This window comes from Schistocerca cancellata, chromosome 6, assembly GCF_023864275.1.
Source record: "Schistocerca cancellata isolate TAMUIC-IGC-003103 chromosome 6, iqSchCanc2.1, whole genome shotgun sequence".
NCBI classification, from domain to species: domain Eukaryota; kingdom Metazoa; phylum Arthropoda; class Insecta; order Orthoptera; family Acrididae; genus Schistocerca; species Schistocerca cancellata.
The window spans coordinates 318,631,390-318,652,959 of NC_064631.1; the positions used below are offsets into that span (position 1 = coordinate 318,631,390).

The 21,570-nt window shown below is 34.7% G+C and overlaps 1 protein-coding gene across 1 annotated transcript in view; it reads right to left on the bottom strand.

The window, feature by feature from the left end:
* Nucleotides 1-3,713: 3,713 nt before the first annotated feature.
* The window catches only part of LOC126191350 (lysosomal acid glucosylceramidase-like), a 163,151-nt gene continuing 145,294 nt past the window's right edge, over nt 3,714-21,570 (bottom strand). The window contains exon 9 of the mRNA XM_049932189.1: nt 3,714-4,671. Coding sequence (XP_049788146.1) covers nt 4,572-4,671 — 100 coding nt within the window. The 3' untranslated portion in view covers nt 3,714-4,571. The remainder of the gene's footprint in view (nt 4,672-21,570) is intronic.

Below are 21,570 nucleotides of genomic sequence, written 5' to 3' on the forward strand. Positions count from 1 at the left end.
AAACAAGAAATGCATCCTAGGTTACAGAAATCACAGTATGGAACCATAAACACCTGCCATTTTGTAGAGTTTATTGCATTTGGTATTAAAAAAATCTGGGCAAAGAATACAATATGAAAATCTCAGTTAATAAAATGAAGATAATGGCATTTAAAAGAATTGAGCCAGTCAGATCAAAAATTGTTGTCAGTAACAGAAAAATTGAGAAGTTAATACTGTTAATTATTTAGCAAACCAAATAAGTAACAAACATATTTATTTATTTATTTAATTTTGGTCCTGCAACATCTTGTACAGCTATAGGACAAGTCAATAAACAATTCAGAGAAGGTTTTCACACACACAATCATGTACAATAATAGAATTTATTACAAGTTAAATGTAAATGCAAATGACTATGTTAATACAATATCATACATACAACTAGTGTGATCTATCACACATTACATTTGAAATTTTACATTATAAGATTCCAGTTCAATTGGTGAGGAATTCATTTACTGAGTAGAAGCCTTGATCCACCAGAAATGACTTAAACTTTTTTTGAACAGTCTTACTTTAATAATTAGATGTTGTTAGGAAGGTGATTATATAATTGTGTACCTCTATGGAGAACACTTTTCTGATAGGTTGATGTCCTGGCATAGGATACATGGATGTTATTGCTGTTTCTTGTTCCATGTATGTGCACAGAGCTGTTTTGCTGATATGCATTGTATAGTATTGCATTTTACTGATCCAGGCAATCATAGTATTGTACAGTTGTATATATGATATCTGATAGGTCAAGACAGCATATTTACAAGTAATTTTTACAAATTGATTTTTACATTATTTTGTAGTGAGGAAATTATTTATCTTAAACAAAACAGTCAATACGAATCATAGAATTGTACGGTTGTACATATGATATTGGACAGTTCAAGAGAACATATTTGCAAATAATTTTTAATAAATTGATTTTACATTATTTTGTAATGAGGAAATTGTCTATCTTTAACAAAACAGTACGTACAAATGTTGTATAGTAAAATAAAAACAGCCAATACAAATGAACTAGTAAAATAATCCAGTATATTTCATAGATGTGCACAGTATATAATTTTCAGACCTGACTGAACATTTATTATAAAATTGTTTACAATTTTAACCCCTTTCAAAAAAAATGATCAACTGCATAAAAGCATTGGTCCAAGAGATATTTTTTTAACTTATGTGTGAAGGTTCTTGGGTTCTTTGTTGCTTTGATTTCATTTGGTAAATTATTATACATTTGTATCCCAACATTTAGAACACTTTTCTGATAGCAGGTAGTTCTGGACTGAATCATATGCAGGTCAGATTGTTGCCTTGTTGCATAGTTATGAATATCTCCATTGAATTTTAATGTGCAGTCATTGTTTAACAGGTATGACTTGACGAATGAGACGATATTATAAATGTAAGCAGAGGGCAGTGTCATAATGCCATTTGTTTTGAAATGTTGTCTGCATGATTGATTATGTCTTAGGTTACATAGTATGCGTATTGCCTTTTTTTGCATTTTGAAAAAAATATGATTCCATACTGTAATGTAGAGTGGAAGTAAGCATAATATACATGTATGAAACAGATTTTGTGATTGATTTTTTGAGTATCCTTAAAATGTAACACACAGTTGATAGCTTTTTTGAGATATAATTTGTGTGAGTCCCACACTTAAGATTTTCTTCAAGCCATATGCCAAGAAACTTGACAGAGCCCACACACATAAGATCTTGGTTATTTAGAATCACATTGAGCATTTCTTGTTTTTGGGATGAGAGTCTGAAGTTGATGTGTGTTGTTTTCTGTATATTTATAATCAGTTTGTTTTCGTTGAACCATTTGCTGAGTGTTGACATAAGCGGTTTAATTTTTTGGTTGTGGTCCTCTGTATCAGTACCTGTTATTAGTATACTCATGTCATCAGCAAATAGTGTGGTATGTCCTGTAGCAAGCTTCGTGATTATGTGATCAGTGTAAAGCAGAAACAGTATGGGTCCCAGGATTGATCCTTGTGGCACACCATATCTAATAGGCATTGTGTCAGAGGAGTGGACAGTACATTGATGGGTGCTTGTATTCTTTTTTTCAAAATTAATTTCAACTTTTCGTAATCTGTTTGACAGGTAAGATTCTAACCATTTGTTTGCAGTTCCTCTTATACCTTTATTTGCTAGCTTCTTAAGGAGTAGGTATGGGCAGTTACATCAAAGGCTATGGATAAATCTAAAAGATACCAGTAGAGATTTCCTTATTATCCAGTGCTTTTAAGGTTTTGTTGAGATACTCAGAAATAGCTGTGGTAGTTGTTTTTTGTTTTCTAAAACCATGCTGGTGTTTGCATTGGAAGTTCCTAAATATTCTCTTGTAAAGACTATCGCTTCAAATATGTATACAAATAGAATGTTCAGTATCTTTGTGGGAAAAAAGGATGACATGCATCTTGGTTCTTTACATTGCGTATGACTCTTATAGCTCATCTTTGTGTCTTGAACAAAGACTGACTTCAAGGTACATTCCCTCAGAATATTACTCCGTGTGTGATTGCAGACTGGAAGTGTTGGTGATATGCCTGTATTACTGTTTATCTGTTACAGCTTGTGTTAAGTACCCATAGCATATAAAAGATTGATGATAGTTTAGCTGTAAGGACTTTAACATGTGTGTTCCATTTTAGGCCACTCTGCAGACAGATATAGAAACAAGCTTTCATCAGTTTCAGTATGTAGTGCCAGTATTAATAGAACCTTAAAGAATGGAGTAAGAAGGGAAAAATGCAGTGACATAAAAGTGTGTATCTTTTGTACAGGAGTGAACCTTGGATTCTCACAAAGAGGGAAAAAAGCAAAATACGGGCAGCTGAAATAAGATTTCTAAGAGCTGTGAAAAGGTGTACATGCCAAGAGTGAATTAGGAATTAACAAATTAGAGAAGAATTTAATGTTGAGGAGATGAACAACACAATAGAGAAATTTAGAAATAGATGGAAAGAGCATGTAAGCTGAATGCCAGGAGAAAAAACAACTGTTAGGATATGGTCTCTGAGAAAGAAGAAACCCTGGTAGACACAAAATGACATGTGATCAACAATAACATTTGAAGACAGAATAGGCAGTTAGCCTAACCCCAGGAACTGAAGGTGGTGATGATGAGGCCAGGAATTCCATAAAAAGCTGAAATAAATGATGTCAACCTGCTTTTTAGTTTTTACGATCATTTTACTCCAGAGTATTTTATTAGTTAAAGACAAACAAGAACCTGAAAGCCAAGCCCACAGATTATATCATGGACTGTCAACTTCATGAACAGAGTTGCTGGGAACATTAAAAATTAATTCAAAATTATAAGTAGTTTGTTAATGGGTTGGCCTGTGAGTGTCTGACAGGCTAGTTCGTTGTGCTATTTGAGCTTGAGATGCCTCAAAATCTGTAATATAATTACTCACCAGGGATGAATACATTGGGTTTGGTTGAAGAATCTGCAGCTACAGTATCTTGACTGTAATGCATTAGTGGGATTTCATATAATAACTGCATCAGCTATGAGTGTCACTATCCTACTCTATAAATTATTGTTTAGATTACAATGTAAATTAAAACAGATATTATCAATCACTCATGTTTTTTATTAAAATACAAAATGCTTATCAAGGGTTTGTACCCTCTTCCTCAAATGTATACAGTGGTTTACATGTGTATTGCTGCTTAGTGCAACCAGTAGCCTGCTTTGCATTCTACTTCGCTGTGAAATAATTATATCATTTATTCTTCAGAATATGCTACCATATATTATACTATAAGTAATAAAATTATCTACAAAAAAGCTGTTCCAGTAAGCTGTATAGTGACTCATTATCATATATCAGTAAATGCATATGAAAACACAAAATTTCCAGGCATTACATAGATATACATGTTGTAAATCAAAGAGCATTGTACAGCCATTTAAAGGTACAGATAGCATGTCAAGGAAAATTTTCTTGTTGTTATCGTCTTTGGACTGAAAATTGTTTTGAAGCAGTCTCTTATTTAGCATACCTCACACAAATATCTCCGTATCTGCATAACTACTGCAACGTTCTTCCACTTGAACATGTTTATTGTAGTGATTTTATCACATTTAGCGGACTACATGCAGTTCACTAACTTAGGTCTCAAATGAAGCTGTTGTAACACCACAAAAATGTACAATGGCTGATTTGAAATTAAAGCTTTAGATATAGGACAGTTCATCAGAAATGCCTTTACAAGCACTGAAAATAAAATAGTAATAATCTACCCCACTGACCATTTGGTTTACATGCTGTCTCAGCTCACTGAGTGCAAAATAAAAAAACAAATGCCCACACACACATCACCATTTCATTAACTTATTTGTACATGGACAACAAAATAGTTTTATTTGAATTATTATTTGTGTTCTTCAGTCCATAATCAAAAACAAATTTAAGCTGTCTTATAAGAGATCTTAATCTTCCATGTCCGTCAACAATTAGAGGCATCATTCTTAAAAATTTCAGACATTATTAAAAATCCAACACATGTATGTTACCAGTACAGTAGAGTGTTGAAAGATCTCTCTGGAATTGAAAGAGTAATATAGCCATGATCTGGGTCTGCAATTGATATTGTTGTATTACGATCTCCCCTAGAACACGGAAACATCAGCAGTCAGAACATGAAGCAAAAAGAAAACAATGGAATCTCCAGGTTGGAATATCAACAATATTGTTAAAGAAACAGAAAACCTTATTATCATATTAATGCATTTCATCAAGTGTAAATTTTGATAAAAACTGATGAAATAGATGATTGTTATAATGTTTGAATATTGAAAATTTCAGAATGAAGTCTTTTATTCACTTTACATTTGTGTAAACTTTCTCTATGCTTAGGATGTGTACTGGTAATAGCTGTAGATAATTATAAATACAAATGTTTTATTCCACTGTTGAGCATATTTACATGCAATTGGTGGCATCAGTATTCACATAATAGTAATAATAACAATAATAATAATAATAATAATAATATAATGTTTGACATGAAAAACATTATTAACTACAATATAATAATCCAGGATGGATAGAATACATATTTGTGCCAATGTCAATAACAAGAAGTTTCCTAATAGATCAATTACAAGATAAATGAACTACGTAGTACAGTGAATGACAAATAAATAATCAAACAGATAATTAACAGTAAGTACATGAAACAAAATAAAATAGTTGCACATTGTGGCATATGTATAGTTTGCAGTAAATTTATAGTTCATTCTCATAAGGCAAGTGGGTCATTTGTCACGTACTCAAGGAACTCTTGAGCATAGTAAATTACTTTACTTTTGATCCACCTCAAAAGACTAGTTTTAAATTTATTTACTGGGACTGTGTAGGCGTTTTCAGGTAATTTTTTGGAGTAGACAGGACCAAGATATTTGTAGCTGTTATGTGTCCTTGCAAGCCTAGCATGTGGCATACTAATTATATGTCCACTTCTTACGTTATGGTCATGAACTGTCCTCCTTCAGTCAAATTTACCCAGATTCTCTTTAATGAAGACAAGGAAGTTGTAAATATACAGGCCAGGCACTGTCATTATATTTAGTTACTTAAAATAATCTTGACATGATTCATATGGGCTAAGTTCTGCTATCCACCTTATGGCTTTCTTTTGCCATTTAAACACTAATTTTGAGCCTAGGAATTGCCCCATAATCGTATTCCATAACTCAGGTGTGAATGGAAGAATGCAAAATATGCATACAACAGAAGTTCTTTACTGACACTGCTCTTCAGCTTGTACAGCAGATATATGGCATGTGTCAATTTGCCACATATCTTCCCTGTGTGGGTGTCCCAGCTGAGCTTTTGATCTATATGAAATCCTGATAATTTTACTGTTTCGTTATCATGACTGGGAGCATTCAGACTGCATACAGTAGCTTCAGTTTTACTATCATTCTTCTGTGGTACATTTGCCTCAAACTAAGTAGTGCACTTCTCCATTGCCTCTGCCATGTTGTGTAGCACATTTTCAAGATTGGTATCACATGTGATGAGTGTTGGGTCATCAGCATGTAGCACTGCATCACATGATGCAATTGCAGGTAATCACTTATATAAATAATGAAAAGGAAAGGTCCAAGAACAGATCCTTGAGGTACACCCTTTACAAGTGGAAGACATTCTGACATTTGATTATTAACCTTAGTTAACTGTTTTCTATTGTCCAAGTATGACTGCATTAGGCATAGGACATTCTCTCTAACTCTGTAGTGGTAGACTTTTCTATGAGAATACTGTGGGAGACCATATCAAAAGCCTTCCTGAGGTCCAACAGTGTTGTACAGGTAATATCTTCATTTTCAAAACAGTTGTATATTTTTGCTACCATACTCTCAACTGCTTTGACTGTAGAAAGGCTAGATCTGAAACCATACTGTGAGGAGTTGAGTATATCATTATGTTCAAAATATTGACTCATCTGTTTATGCATGCAGTATTATACTATTTCTGATATTATGAGTATAAGTGATATTGGTCGATAGTTATCTGGTGATGCTATATCTCTTTAGTTATGTACTGCTTTAACTACAGATATTTCTAAACATTCTGGATAATTACCTTCATTTAAAATTTTGTTGATTATTTTAGTCTGTGGCATTACAATTTGATTTCCAATATATTTAATAACATAATTTGTGGGTCCATAGTAATCCTCTGCTCTAGAATTACTGAGCTTAGCTATTGATTCATTGACCACCTTCACAGTTACACAAGTCTAGTGAAATCTGTCTGTCTGCTTGCTGTCCATTTCTGGTAGCAGTGCCTCTGTTTTACTCACATTCTCCATTATGCTGTTATCTGATTGAGGACTGACAAAATGCACATTTAGAATATCAGGTGAAATTGGCGTCTGCTATACTTTATCATAACAGTTAGTTTCTGTTTTAATAATTTCCCATGCAGCTTTGCATTTATTTACTGAGTTCAGTATATATGTACCATTTGCTTTGCACTTAGCTGCCTTGGTTTATAAGGTAGAGGATTACCAATAACTGAAGGAAAAGGGTACCAATGACAGTTTGTGTTACAGAGCATGTAACAAATCCCAAAATGCAAGAATGAAACATGTGCAATCCCACGTAGACTGGGAATGGGTTCAGTCTTATTCTTCAAGAATGGTTCAAAAACTATAGTGTTTGTTGAAGACCCAAGCATTCTAGTCAAGACTCAAACACAACACATTCAAACAAAGCTCAAACGATAGCCAAACAGGGTGGCAACTAGTTCACAGCAAACAATTTAAGTTGTAACCTCAGAAAGACTCATGTCATGGTAATACAATAAATGAAGCACACTGTGTAAAATTTGTTGCAGTACAGCTAGATCATAAGTTAAAATGGAGTCAACACACAATTAAACTAAACAAGAAACTCTTACGAGTCTATGTCATTGCATAGACATAAAAACAACAGTGCTGACTTATTATGTATTTGTTCCCTATTAGATTTTTTTTTTCTGGAGCAGTGTACTTGAAGTCAATAAAGTATTTATACATCAAAAGTGGCAGTAAGCATATTGTGAAAAGTACATAACTACACCTGCTGCAGAGGTCTTTTTAAGGGTCATCATTTTAATGAAAATATCATCTCCTTGTATGAAGTCCAGAGTAGAATTAAGTACTCTTGTGCACAGGTAACAAAACATGGTACTGAAAGTCTTTGGCATTTTGAGAGAAAACTAAAAAGATAACTCATTAGCCACTCATTCTATAAATTATCTGAATATCAGTTCAAAGCTGGAAAAGTTCTGTTATTTATAAGCATTCACTGTGAATCTGCATAACAGGTAGTAATGTACTGTAAACAGGACTAAGGATTGGAAATTGTAAACAATTGTTTTCATTGAAAAACACCAATGCAACTGTTTAGCATAACTGAGAAAGCTGCAATTTTTCTCAAAGTATTGGCTTCCTCTCTGATTTACTAGGCTAAATTTAGTTGGCATAAACATGAATATCACTAAGCAGTATAGTAATAACTTATGGTTAATATGTCTCTATGATTTACTTGTCTCTTATGAATCGATACTGTGACTTGCTCCAAACCCCTAATGGTTCTCATTGTTGATGGGATGTACATCTAATTTTAAATAAATGAATGAATAAATAAATGAAATTAGTCCCTTTTGATTTTACCATTTGTTTTGGAAAGCAAGACAAAGTTGCTGTGGCAAGAAGCTTAAGGAGTAGTTAAATTTTACAATTACTACATGCACAATGTAACTGGCACTTTTTGCAGAGGACCTGGGAGGTGGGGGTATCAATAGAAGTCAGCTGGTTTTGCCTTGGTTCCCCTTGATTTAGGTTTCATTAGCAAACAATTCTTACCACACTAACATTGTACACTAGTATTTTTTTTTTTTTTTAAATTTGTAGCATATGATTCTTATGTAAAGTTATTTCAACACTCCTTACTTCAGTGTCACTCCTGGTTTCATAGAAACACTAATGAATATTTGTTTTGTGTGCTACCTAACCTGCAAGAGTAATGTTTGTGGGAGACAGATATCACTCACATCCCCTTCCTGTCCCCCACCAACTGAAAAGTTACATTTTGTATACAGTACAATTTTACGTCTTCTCATGATTTCTCTCTAAATATCATTGTGGGCATGTCTAGCAAGTGAAAGTGGGCAGCTGCTCTCTTATAGAAGATACTTGAACTTGTTTGGAAAGATGTGGGTGTTTTTTTCATATAATCAGCACTGACTTGTCAGCAGGGAAGTTAGTAGAAATAATAAATTTGGGCAAAAGCGATCCACTGTGCTACTGGCAGGCACTGTGACATAACCATGAACAACGTGGTTACTCCCAGATAATTTTAAATTAAAACACTTTTCTGCTGCTAAAATATTAATTTTAAAAATGTCACTTTCTATGGTAGACTTACACCCTGCATATTAGTAACAGACCATATCACGTATTTATTTTGTCACTGGCCCACCTTTTAATTTAGGAACTTGGAACACAATCTACTGAAATATTTTAATACGAGGAATTAAATGTTGCACACTGTGACTTGAAGAAAACAAAGCAAGTTCTGCTTCTTGGCTGCAACACTAAAATGCAGTGCAGCAAATATGCAAAACCTAGCAGTCTTTTAATGCCATAAAATAATTGTGGATGATGTTTTAGTGGGAAGAAGAAAAAGGGACCAGTACCACTTAAAGATTTATTTTCTTTTGACTGGTTTAAGTTATTTTATATGACCACTGTCAGTTGAAAATACTATTAAGACATACGTGTTAACTGCCTGTCATAATCAAGAAATGTGTGTTGTAACTCCAAAGTAGAGCATTTGCAGTGGAGAATGTTTTGAAATATGATTGTATATAGGTTATTGAAGGAGTTACACTACCTGCATTACAGTTATGTTATAAAGTGAAGTTTTCTGCAGAACTTGTCTTTTCCTAATTGTTTTCCAATTGCTTACTGTTGCAAAATAAATACTATTTTTGTTCTTTTTGAGATAAGCTGCTGTTATTTTTCTCACTTGTTCTTGACAGCAAAATGAAGAATGCATTTTGAGTTCTGCAGGAAATTTTATTGTTTCTGGATGAGTATTCGGGAACCACTCCATAGATGTTGTACACAAGTTTAAAAGACATTGAGTTTCTAAAACACTCTGTCCTTAGGCTAAGTTGCTGCATCCATGTATAAGAGCAAATATTAATTCAAAACCACTTTCTTGAGGGTTCAGACATTGCAGCATTGGATAGTACTTGATGGAAAATACTTATCATAAACACTTTTTATACAATAACTAGATCATTTACCATCAAAAAAGTTTCTTACTTAACCAGGTTCTTGAAACGATAAGAGCAAGTATGACCATTTACTCCATTGACATGGTCTTTTGTACAGAATTTTGACAATAAAACTCCTAGTCTTGCACGTTATGGAAATATGAAGTACAATTTCAGTTACACATTTACCTTTGCACATGGCTTAATGCATCCCAGTGAGTGGCAACAAATATTCCAAACGTCAGCACAAGGAAAGATGTGTGCACAACAACAGTGTAAAAAGTGGAAGTCCAGGAAGATAATTAATTTTAGGATAAAGAATAATAGTGCTTTTGAGTATATAATTTACCTAATTTGTGATTGTTTCATAAAGTAATTGTAACCATCAAATCAATATCATGAATTTTTTTTTTTTTTTTTTAAAGAAAGGTGAGTTCAGTTACATTACATACTTACTTGCTCATGTTTTCAGAAGTCAAGATACTTCAGTAACTTATGTTTTTTATGTGTAATTTAAATGAAGACATTATTTTATTATACTGTAATCTGTTAGGCAACAATAGCATTACTAATATTTTGATGTTCTCTATACAAACTGACATGACATGCGATATAATAGATAAATAAATTCTACATCTACATGACTACTGCACAGTTCACATTTATGTATCTAGCAAAAAGTTCACTGAACCAGTTTCACATGAGGTAAGCGAACACACATACCTTCCCATGTGAACTCTGACTTCTCTTATTTTTTTATGATGGTCATTCCTCTCTGTGTAGGTGGATATCAAAACAGTATTTTCACATTTGGGGAAGAAAGTTGGAGATTGAAAATTCATCAAAACATCTACCCACAAATTGCTACCCTATTTTTCATATCATATCAGTGACATTGTCTCCTTTATTTTATGATAATACAAAAGAAGCTGCCCTTCTTTGAATTTTTTCAATGTCCGTTGTCCATCCTATCCAGTAAGAACCCTACAGAAATATTCCAGCAAAGGATGGACAAGCTTAGTATAGGCAGACTCTTCAGTGGATTTGTAGCATCTTCTTAGTGTTCTATCAGTAAAATGCAGTATTTGGTTTGCCTTCCACACAACATTATCTACATGATTGTTTCAGTTTCAGTTGTTCATAGCTGTTATTCATAGTATTTACTTGAATTGGTGGCCTTTACATTTGTGTGATTTATTGTGTAATCGAAATTTAATGGATTCCTTTTAGGATTCATCTGGATGACCTCACATTTTTCATCGTTTAGGGTCAATTACCCCTTTTTGCACCATACAGGCATTTTGTTTAAAACCTGTTGCAATTTATTTTGATCTTCTGATGATTTATGGGAACATGGCTCTGCGAGGTAACATCGCTGGTGGTTGACTCAGCTCTGGCACAACAGACTCTTTGAACAGGAATGCTTATGAATGTATGCTCTTATCAGTAATAAATATTGTTCTAAAGTGTATCTAAAAACAAAGATGATGTGACTTACCAAATGAAAGTGCTGGCAGGTCGACAGACACACAAACGAACACAAACATACACACAAAATTCAAGCTTTCGCAACAAACTGTTGCCTCATCAGGAAAGAGGGAAGGAGAGGGAAAGACGAAAGGATGTGGGTTTTAAGGGAGAGGGTAAGGAGTCATTCCAGTCCCGGGAGCGGAAAGACTTACCTTAGGGGGAAAAAAGGACGGGTACACACTAGCACACACACACATATCCATCCACACATATGTGTGTGTGTGCTAGTGTGTACCCGTCCTTTTTTTCCCCTAAGGTAAGTCTTTCCACTCCCGGGACTGGAATGACTCCTTACCCTCTCCCTTAAAACCCACATCCTTTCGTCTTTCCCTCTCCTTCCCTCTTTCCTGATGAGGCAACAGTTTGTTGCGAAAGCTTGAATTTTGTGTGTATGTTTGTGTTCGTTTGTGTGTCTGTCGACCTGCCAGCACTTTCATTTGGTAAGTCACATCATCTTTGTTTTTAGATATATTTTTCCTTCGTGGAATGTTTCCTTCTATTATAACCATATCATTAATTTGTTCTAAAGTGTGTTAGAACTGTGTGGTCATTCTTTGTAATCATCCCCTATAACCTGTGGATCCACAGCTTTACTAGACAGTAAATGACAGCATCATTTACAAGCAATATAAGATGGATGCTTACACTGTTTCCTAAATCATTTATATAGAGTAGGAACAGCAGAGGGCCTATAACACTTCCTTGGGAAATAGATGTTATTTATGCTGGAACAGTTTTACTGAAATGTGTAACAGATAACACATGGTTAAATGTGCTTGGAATATCTCAACAGAGTTACAACAGGAAATTATTGTAGTTTCAGACATAAATTGATTGTTGCATGAATTAAAATTCCTACCTGCTTTGTGCTGAATTTATCAAAAATTCTAGGAGTTTAAATGACACGGTTATGTTAATATGTTCACAAATAACAATAATCATTTCTTGTGGAAGTAATAATTTTGGTACTTGGCACTTGCACTTATTATATTTCTGATAAGCCTATGTATTGTCCATTTATTTTAGCTCTATTTTCATTCTATGGCTAAATAAAAGGAAGTAATTATATTTATCTATTTTGTAGGGTCTACTGCTTATGAAAGGAAAAGGAGACAAAATAATGACAATGGAAGTGATGATGATTGTAACAAAAATGAAGTACCATGATCATCACCTAAAGGTAGCACTGAACAATAATCAAATCCAACAACAGCACCTTAATTACAGCAGTCTGTGTTCATCATTCTTGCTCAACGTCTCGACCATCTTGTGTGTCAAAAGGTGGTATGGAAATTGTAGTTAGAGATGATTCAATGAAAATTATCTGGGTCATTATACTGGGCTAGCTACCCACATGGAAGTGGGAAAGAAGAAGGAACTTTTATTACACCTTGGATCTCTTCAGGAATTATTATTATTATTGGGTGGATATAAGCCATTTGCAAACAAAATTTTCTCCCTCTTGGTTAGAACAACATGCATCCATGGCTAGTATATTGTATGCTGCTAAAACATACCCTATGTAAACACTATGTTTTGTTCCCTTGTGTGAGTGGCACTTTTAGAGGCTTTTTGGGATAATTTATAATTAGGCCAATCACAAAATTCATGAATATGCATAAAGACTCTTAGAAACATGTTAAAACACAGTTTCTCTTAACAGCACCATCTCCAGCAAAAACTTTTCTCAATATGCACCTGTGGATGTCCAATTGCTTTATGTACATCAAAATATCATTAATCAAAACAAGCAAATACTGTCATCAGTTCTTCCCTGTATAGTTTTTTGCAGCACACAGTATTCGTCTTAGAGGAAAACAGGCAGATGAAGGTGTTTTATTAGATTTATTGAATTTAACAATGGATTCTGGTGACAGCAAGTTACGGATCATCTGGAAAATTGTTGCACCAAAAAATATAACATGAAGTGATAAATTTGTGAGTTGATGATATTAGGAAGAATTTAGCCACTAACATTTAAAATGCATTGTTCTACACTGTCTGACTGATGAAATAACAGATATGATGGAAAGGAACAGTAGCAATATGCATGCAGTTATATCATAAAATGAAAGTGAAAATCAGGGAAGAATTTGAAGAACTAAAGGCACAAAATGGCTCATCAATTGCCAAAGAAATTGACAGTTTCTTGATCGGTAATTAATAATCTTCCAGCACAATTTTTTATAGAATTTGGCCTCCATGGCTAGTCTACAATGACAGGTGAGAGAAAGCAGTGTACAAGCCATTTAAAGAAAGAAATGTTATTGAGCCTCATAGATTCACTGCTCAAGCCACACACTCAACCTTGTTGTGAACAATGCAAATTCAGTGCCAGATATTAGGAAAACTGTTGCCTTTGTGGAAGACACTATAAACGTTTTCATAGAAGCAACCACACATCAGAAATACACTCCCAATTTATCATGAATGTGTGAAACAAAACGGTCTGCAAAATTTAAATCCATTAGATTGTTTTCTCAACATTTCTCAGAGCTGGGGAGAGCTTTCGGAAAACTGTCGCAGAGAGAGATTATGCAATGAGGAAATCTGTCTTATTAGTTGCAGTCAGCCAATACTAAACTAGTGTTTATCTTTGCTCTACAAACAATAGGCAAATACTTGGAAGTTTTGGAACCAGTAGCTAATGTCCAGCAATCTAAGTCTACAGATATGATTGCAGTAATGCAGGAATCCTTGACATTCTCAGCAATGACTGAAAGGAAGCAGACATAACAACAAGTGAATGACTTGGAAAAGCACAAGCTACTGCAGAGGAATTGGAAATAGAATCATTTGTAAGCAAAACTTCAGTAGCAATCCAGCATTACAAAATACAGCGAATACTTAGTGTTCACTGGTAATATCATAAATCAAATCACTCATGTAATTGTTAAAAAATTCGATTTTCACCTGAAAATACACTAGCTTTTCCTCTAAATACGCTACATTCCTTGAATATGAGCAAAATTAGTATAACAAACTTCCATAAATTAGATGATATTCCCAGAGAACTGGACCTATGGTAAAATTTATGAAGGAAAAATGCTAACCTGTTTAAAAGAACTGGACCTATGGTAAAATTTATGAAGGAAAAATGCTAACCTGTTTAATAAGACCAATATCTTTTTCCCTAACATGAGAAAAACACTAAATATTTTGAGCAACTGTTCCATGTACAATGGCAATTGTGGAATGATTATTCAGTATGCTTTGAAGAGTAAATATATAGCTGGGAAACACTGTGGGAGAAGAATGGCCCACTGAGTTGTGCCTCATGAGTGTACACTGAAATTATGTAGAAGAAAACCAAGTTGTTAGAAAAGGAAGTAATTGACCAATTTGTGGTGAATTTGAGAGCATTCATACTAAGTTAAAAATTTTTATTGCTATGCAAATGCATTCTTATGCTTAATATGTTTATTAAAAGGACTTCTTCACTAGTTTTAAATCTGCTTGTTGTTCATACTCCCTCTGACTAATATGACCTGCAACCCCCCCCCCCCCCCCATCTCCCCTGTCAGATACCAGAAACACTCTTGTATAGAATGACTGAATTGCTTATGATTTTATATTATTCTGTGATCTGAACCTGAGAAACACATTTTATATTAGTTAACATAAAATAAATATTTATTATTAGTTAATCTGTTGGCTATCAATTAAGGAAGATGAGACTGAAAATAAATTATCAGTGGCAGTTGTACTATGCCTTTAATCCTTGTTTGATACGTTGACCTGACAAATAATCCAAAGGTGCACATAAAGGCTCTAGGTGTCCCCAGTCAGTATTATGTGGAAGAAAGTCCAAATTAAGTTCTCAACAAACCATGATTCTGTAGTTAAGACTGTGTAGCCTATAATAGGGAAACCTGATTTACAGAAACTGTGGATGAATAGGACACTATGATACTAGCCTGATTGATGAAATTTGTGATTCCATTCTTTTTTTACCTATGTGTTGTATTATGGGAGCATTTATTCAAAACCACACTTTTCCAAGTTTTTTGTAATACTGTGTAACACCATTTTTATCATGTTAACTGAATCTTCCATCAGTTCTTGGTAGAACAACATTATAATAAATGAAAAGCAGCAGAACTTTGTTACTTATACTTCAACAATTTACCAATAAAATTTTGACAGCAAAGTGTTTTTTCTCTGAACATGGTCTGACTTGCATCTCTGCATATTGATTGGTGAGTGTTCATCAGAGTACCTCAAAATACTGACTAGCCTACGAAATAATGGATTTCATTTTAGATCCCATTTCCCACATTTTCCTTTGTTGATCACAACTGTTCTCGTAATGAGTGTGGCCCATAAAGTTTGCAACCTGAGTATGTCCAAATTGCTTGCATCCATTTGTTGCTGATCTTTTTTTTTATTCACATTTTAAAACAAATTTCTTTCTTTAGTATCTTTTTTTACTTAGTATCTTCACAATTACTAAATAATTCTGGCACAAGTGCACACTTCTAACACTACTGCTCCCTGTGTTCCATTAAAAGTCATTATTACATCTTCTTGATAAGAATGAACTGCATTTCTTCAGCTGATTGAAATGGCTGTTGAAATACATAATTATATTTTGTGAGATACAACAGGGCAGAGAAACAGTTCTAAAATGGTTGTTACAATGAGTAGAAAATTTTTAATATCCGTCTTGTTTCATCGATATATTTGCGGCTCCAAATGATATATTCTTGATGTCTAGGAGATGATGTTCAGGTACAGAGTTTTAAGTGTAAGTGATGATGGTTATTCAAATTTTCATGCTATTGTGGTTTATTTCTCATCCACACATGTCATACGGTCAAATTGATGTATCAGCTTTATGCACATTGCTGAAGAGAGTCATCCACAATTTACATATTAAACACTGACCACAAATTGATGATATTGTAGAAGATATCAGATGCATTTTCAGCTAAATGACACTGTTTCCAATAAAAAAAAAAATGTAAATGGCACACTCTTTGTTCACAGTACCAAGAGCGAACAAAGTACACTGCTTTTAAAACAAGGACTGTCTTACTTCAGTTCCAAACAACAACAGTCTTACTTGAAGCTGAAGCAAAGATTGCTCTACTTGAGCTCTAGACAAAGACTGACTGATTTTTGGTGGATAACATGATGATATATTACAAATTTCAGTTCTAGATTGTTCAAGAGCCTGTTATTAATCAAAATAACCTTTGTATATATTTTTCTGTATACATGAGTGAATAATTATAAGTAAACATGACTCTTAAAGTTAGCAAAATTTATAGAAATAAAATAATTCTGTATTATTGAAAATAATTTTTAATCAGAGTTTTTGTAAAATTTATGAAGTATGTCACATCACGAAAACAACAAATGTCATGTACTTCCTTCCACATGACTGCTTTTTATGAAAAGCTGTAACAGGTCTTGGTTTAGTTGGCAATAAAATGTTTTAAGAAAATTATGTAAGCAAATATTTCAAAGTGCAAAATATATGCCAGTTATGGCCAAATGAAACAAATAAGGTTTATAGGATAATTAACTGATTTAAAATCAAAGATAAAAATGGTAAATGAAAAGCACCAGTTTGCTTTTGTTCTACAGTACTATTAACTGGTATTTACTGCCCTCATGAAAAGTTGCCACACTCAAATTATTCTTGGAACCAAGAGCTGGTTGAAACCTGAGGTAAGAGGTATTTATTGAATAATGGAATGTATTTCAAAAAGACAGATTAGATGTCATAGGAGGGAGAGAGTTCCTTGCAGCTGACAAAATATTGTCTCTATTGTGGCGAAAGTTGAATGTGACAGTGAAGTTATCTGGTCACGTATAACAGGTCTAGGTGAAACCAAGTTAACTTTTGGATGTTTTTAGCCACCACCTGATTCCACTGTGACAGAATTCTATAGTCACTCAAAGAAAGTCTATAGTCAGCAGCACATAAATACCCAGATCATGCAATACTAGTTGGGTGACTTTAATCCTCAACTACAGACTGGGACATCCATGGACTCATTGTGGTGGATACAGACAGATAGTCTTGTGAAGTGCTTTTGAACAAGTTTTCTGAAAACTGTCTTCATCAGATAATTCGGCAGCCCACATGCAATGCAAATGCCTTAGAGCTCATAGCTACAAACAGGCTGGACGTTATTGACAGCATCAGTATAGAGACAAGGATTAGTGACCTTGATGTCATTGTAGCAACTGTGGTTACAAAAAATAATGAATCACTGAAGAACGTTCAGAGTGTGTTTCTGCTAGAAAGAGGAGATAAGCAGTTGTTAGCATCTCACTTACACAGTGAATTGACAACATTTAGTTCCAGTAAGATGAACATAGAGAGAGTATGGGCAAAGTTAGAATGAGTTGTAAATCATGATTTGGTGAACTATGTGCCTAATAACATAATAATGCAGGTTAATGTGAATGGGTAGAAAAAACAAAGCTGTAATGTTCAGATGGAGCATTAGTAGTATCCTGCTAGACACAGTCACACCATTTAAATACTGGGCATAAAGTTGCAAAGCAATATGAAATGGAACAAGCATGTGGGGATTGTGGCAGGCAAATCGATGACTTCAGTTTATTGGGAGAATTTTAGGAAAGTGTGATTCATCTGCAAGGACACCACATATAGGGTTCTAGCATGACCTATCCTTGAGTACTGCTCAAGTGTCTGGGACCCATTCTAGGTCAGATTTAAGGAAAACACCAAAGCAATTCAGAGGAGGGCTGTTAGATTTGCTACTGGTAGGTTACAGAACACACAAGTGTTACAGAGATGCTTTCGGAACTCAGAAGGTGAATTCCTGGAGGGAGGATGATGTTCTTTTTGAGGGACATTATTGAGAAAATTTAGAGAACCAGCATTTAAAGCTGACTGCAGATTGTTTCTACTGTTGGCAACATACATTTCACATATGGACCACAAAGACAAGATACGAGAAATTAGGCCTTATATAGAGGTATTTAGATAGTCTTTTTTCCTCCCTCTACTTGTGAGTGGAACAGGAAAGGAAATGACTAGTAGTGGTACAGGGTACCCTCTGCCACACACCATACAGTGGCTTGCAGAGTATGTATGTATATGTAGATATCTGAACTCGAATCTACAATAAGTCACCAACTGAAAAGTTTTAAGGATAGCATAAAACAACAAATAAGTAACGAATTTACAGAAGTAAAAATCTTTTTGTACAAAGAAGTAAATGAAATTAACAGTAAAGTCGGCCTTGTTGTCAGAGCTGAACATCCAGGTTGAGCATCCAGTAGTATCCTTGCAGTGGAGGAAACTTGTTTTAACGCAACCTCTACATCTACATTATTACCTTGCAATTCACAATTAATTGTCTGGTAGTGGGCTCATTGAACTATCTTCAAACAATTTTTCTGCCATCCCATTCTTGAATAGAATGAGGGAAAAGCAAACACTTAAATCTTTCTGGGTGCACTGAAATTTCACGAGAATGCAATGAGACATACCCTAGTTTTAATTATTGCCACCCCAATTCATGTATCATATCCACGACACTCTCTCCCCTATTTCATGACAATATAAAAAACTGTAATTGGAAAAGTATTTAGAAGTAAATGTGAAATAAAAGCAGAATTGTACATAGAAAGTAGGGCAAGTGATGACTGAACTTCTATGGTGACAAATATTCACAATAATGGGACATTGCATGTCATAGGTTATTGTGAGATTTTTGCTTCAGTAATTGCTTGAAAAGTTGCAGGTTGAAATGTGGAAAAGTGTGTGTGATACTAGCACTGATAATAACATCTTTTGGTGCAGATTTACGAAAAACTCAAGTAACAGAAAGTTTAGTTGTTGTCCTTGGTAATATGTGGTGAAAGTACTGAAAAGAGTAGTGGCAGAAATGATGTTTGTCATTGAAACAGTGGCAGAATTTGAAACAGATGGGGTTCAAGAAATTTCCAATGAGGAACATTCGTTGATGCTCATACAGTATTATTTGAGAAATTCCCTTTTCCATGCTGCATGCTTTCTTCAGCTCATCTGTTTAACTTTCCACGCTTACTTTCTACTTCCAATCTGCCTTCTTTTTTGTAAGGAAATAATTTTTTAGACAGGAAAAGCTGATCTGTAATATTACATACGGAAATTGAAAATTTTCTTGGATTTAGTAGAAAGTTGAAAACTTTTTGAATATGAAGTAACAATTGCTGCACTCTGAATTTTTATTCTGTCTGAATTCCATGTTTACAAAATTTTAGTTGATGCTATTTGTTTGGCTGCAGTTTGCATTCAGGGTTTATTATGAAAATTTTGGAGGACTCTCTTTAGCAGTGTGCATAAACCTGATGGATGAATTTGATTTTCTGGCATGTGTGGTTAAGAAATAAGCCTATCATGAAAATGTGAATAAGTATCTTCACTTATGCTTCAAACACTGGACCTGAACATCATCCCTTAGACCTCAGGAAGATGTCATTTCGTGCCTCATATATATCAAAAAACAAGATGAGTGTTAATACCTTTCTACTCATTGCAACAACAATTTTAGAACTATTTCTTTGCACAGCTGTTTGTTGCAAAATATAATTGCACATTGAAATAGCTGTTTAAACTCTCTGAAGTAATTCTGTTAATTTTTAATCAAGAATACATAATAATGACTTTTACTGAAACTAGGCAATAGAAGTCAAACAATGGAAAATCCAGGATGGAATGTAACAATATCAGAGAAGGAAAGTTGCTACTCACCATATAGCGGAGATGCTGAGTCGCGATAGGCACAACAAAAAGATTCACACAATTAAAGCTTTAAGGCCTTTGCCATCAGTAGACACACAAACACACAAACACACAAACACACACACACACACACACACACACACACACACACACACACACACACACACACACACACACTCATGCAAATGCAACTTGCGCACACGTCTGCAGTCTCAGAGCACTCTCCACTATATAGTGAGTAGCAACTTTCCTTCTCTGGTATTGTTAGGCAATAGAAGTGCTACAGACCATATTTGAACTGATGTTTCCTGCTATATGGGTTTGAGATATTTCATGCTGGGAGCCTATAAATTCTCAGTACTAATAGCTTGTTTGTTCCCTGACATACAATTGTGGCAGTGCATTCAAAGAGATACTCAACACAAGATTTACATAAAGGGCCGGGAACATAGCCACATTTTGGTATATATGAGGTGTTTAAAAAAATGGGTTTTTGTTTGTTTTGGAAACAATTTTATTATTTCATCTACAACAATGTCAAAACAGTTTCCATTAGATGCCATACACATATGCCAGCACTTTTTCCAATCCCAGAAACACCTGATGAACTTTGTTTTCAGAATAGACTAACCATCTCAGTGACACATTTTTAGTCTCAACTATGCTTATAATGACCTTCAATGTTTTCATTGATTTTGGAATACAGAAAAGTCACATGGGGCCATGTCTGGAAGCTGAGGTGTCATTACTTTTGCCCTTCTCCCAAATTCAGTCATTTCACGCTAGTTAAAGACCTTCTCACCTTCTCCCAATCCTTACATTGGGAACACTTTTTTTGCCACTGACCAAATCAATCAGACTCAGTCCAAACCAATATCAGACACCAACTTTCTCAACTTATTCCTCCAGATAACCGTGACCTAGCACCACTGTTCCCAAATCATCCTGTATTAACTTTCAAGAATATCTTAACCTCAAATCTTGCTTCACAATCATTCCCCAAATTATTTAACATGGAAACCAACCTCACATCCACGGAAAGAACTACAACCACCACCTAAAAGCTGATACTGCACTTATAATGCTACTGGCTGACAAAATCAACAATACTCTGATTATACACACTGAGATTACCTGCCAGAGGTACTCAGCCAGCTGCTCATCTACAATCACTGCCACAGTGAACCCAACTCCAGTACCTCCTAAAATCTGTAGGTCCATCCTAGAACCTCTCCACTGAGTCCTTCTTCCTCTTCACATCCGTCACTCCCCACTTTCCTACCTTCTACATGCTTCCTGAAGTACATAAATCCAAACACCCATGGCGCAACATTGTGGCTGGTTACTGTGCCCACACAGAGAGACTCTTTGCCCTTGTGGACCATCACCTTGTGCCTTTTACCCACAACCTCCCTCTCTGTCCGAACAGGCCTTGGAAGGCCCAATGGTACCGACTGGCCACCGTGTCATCCTCAGCCCACAGGCATCA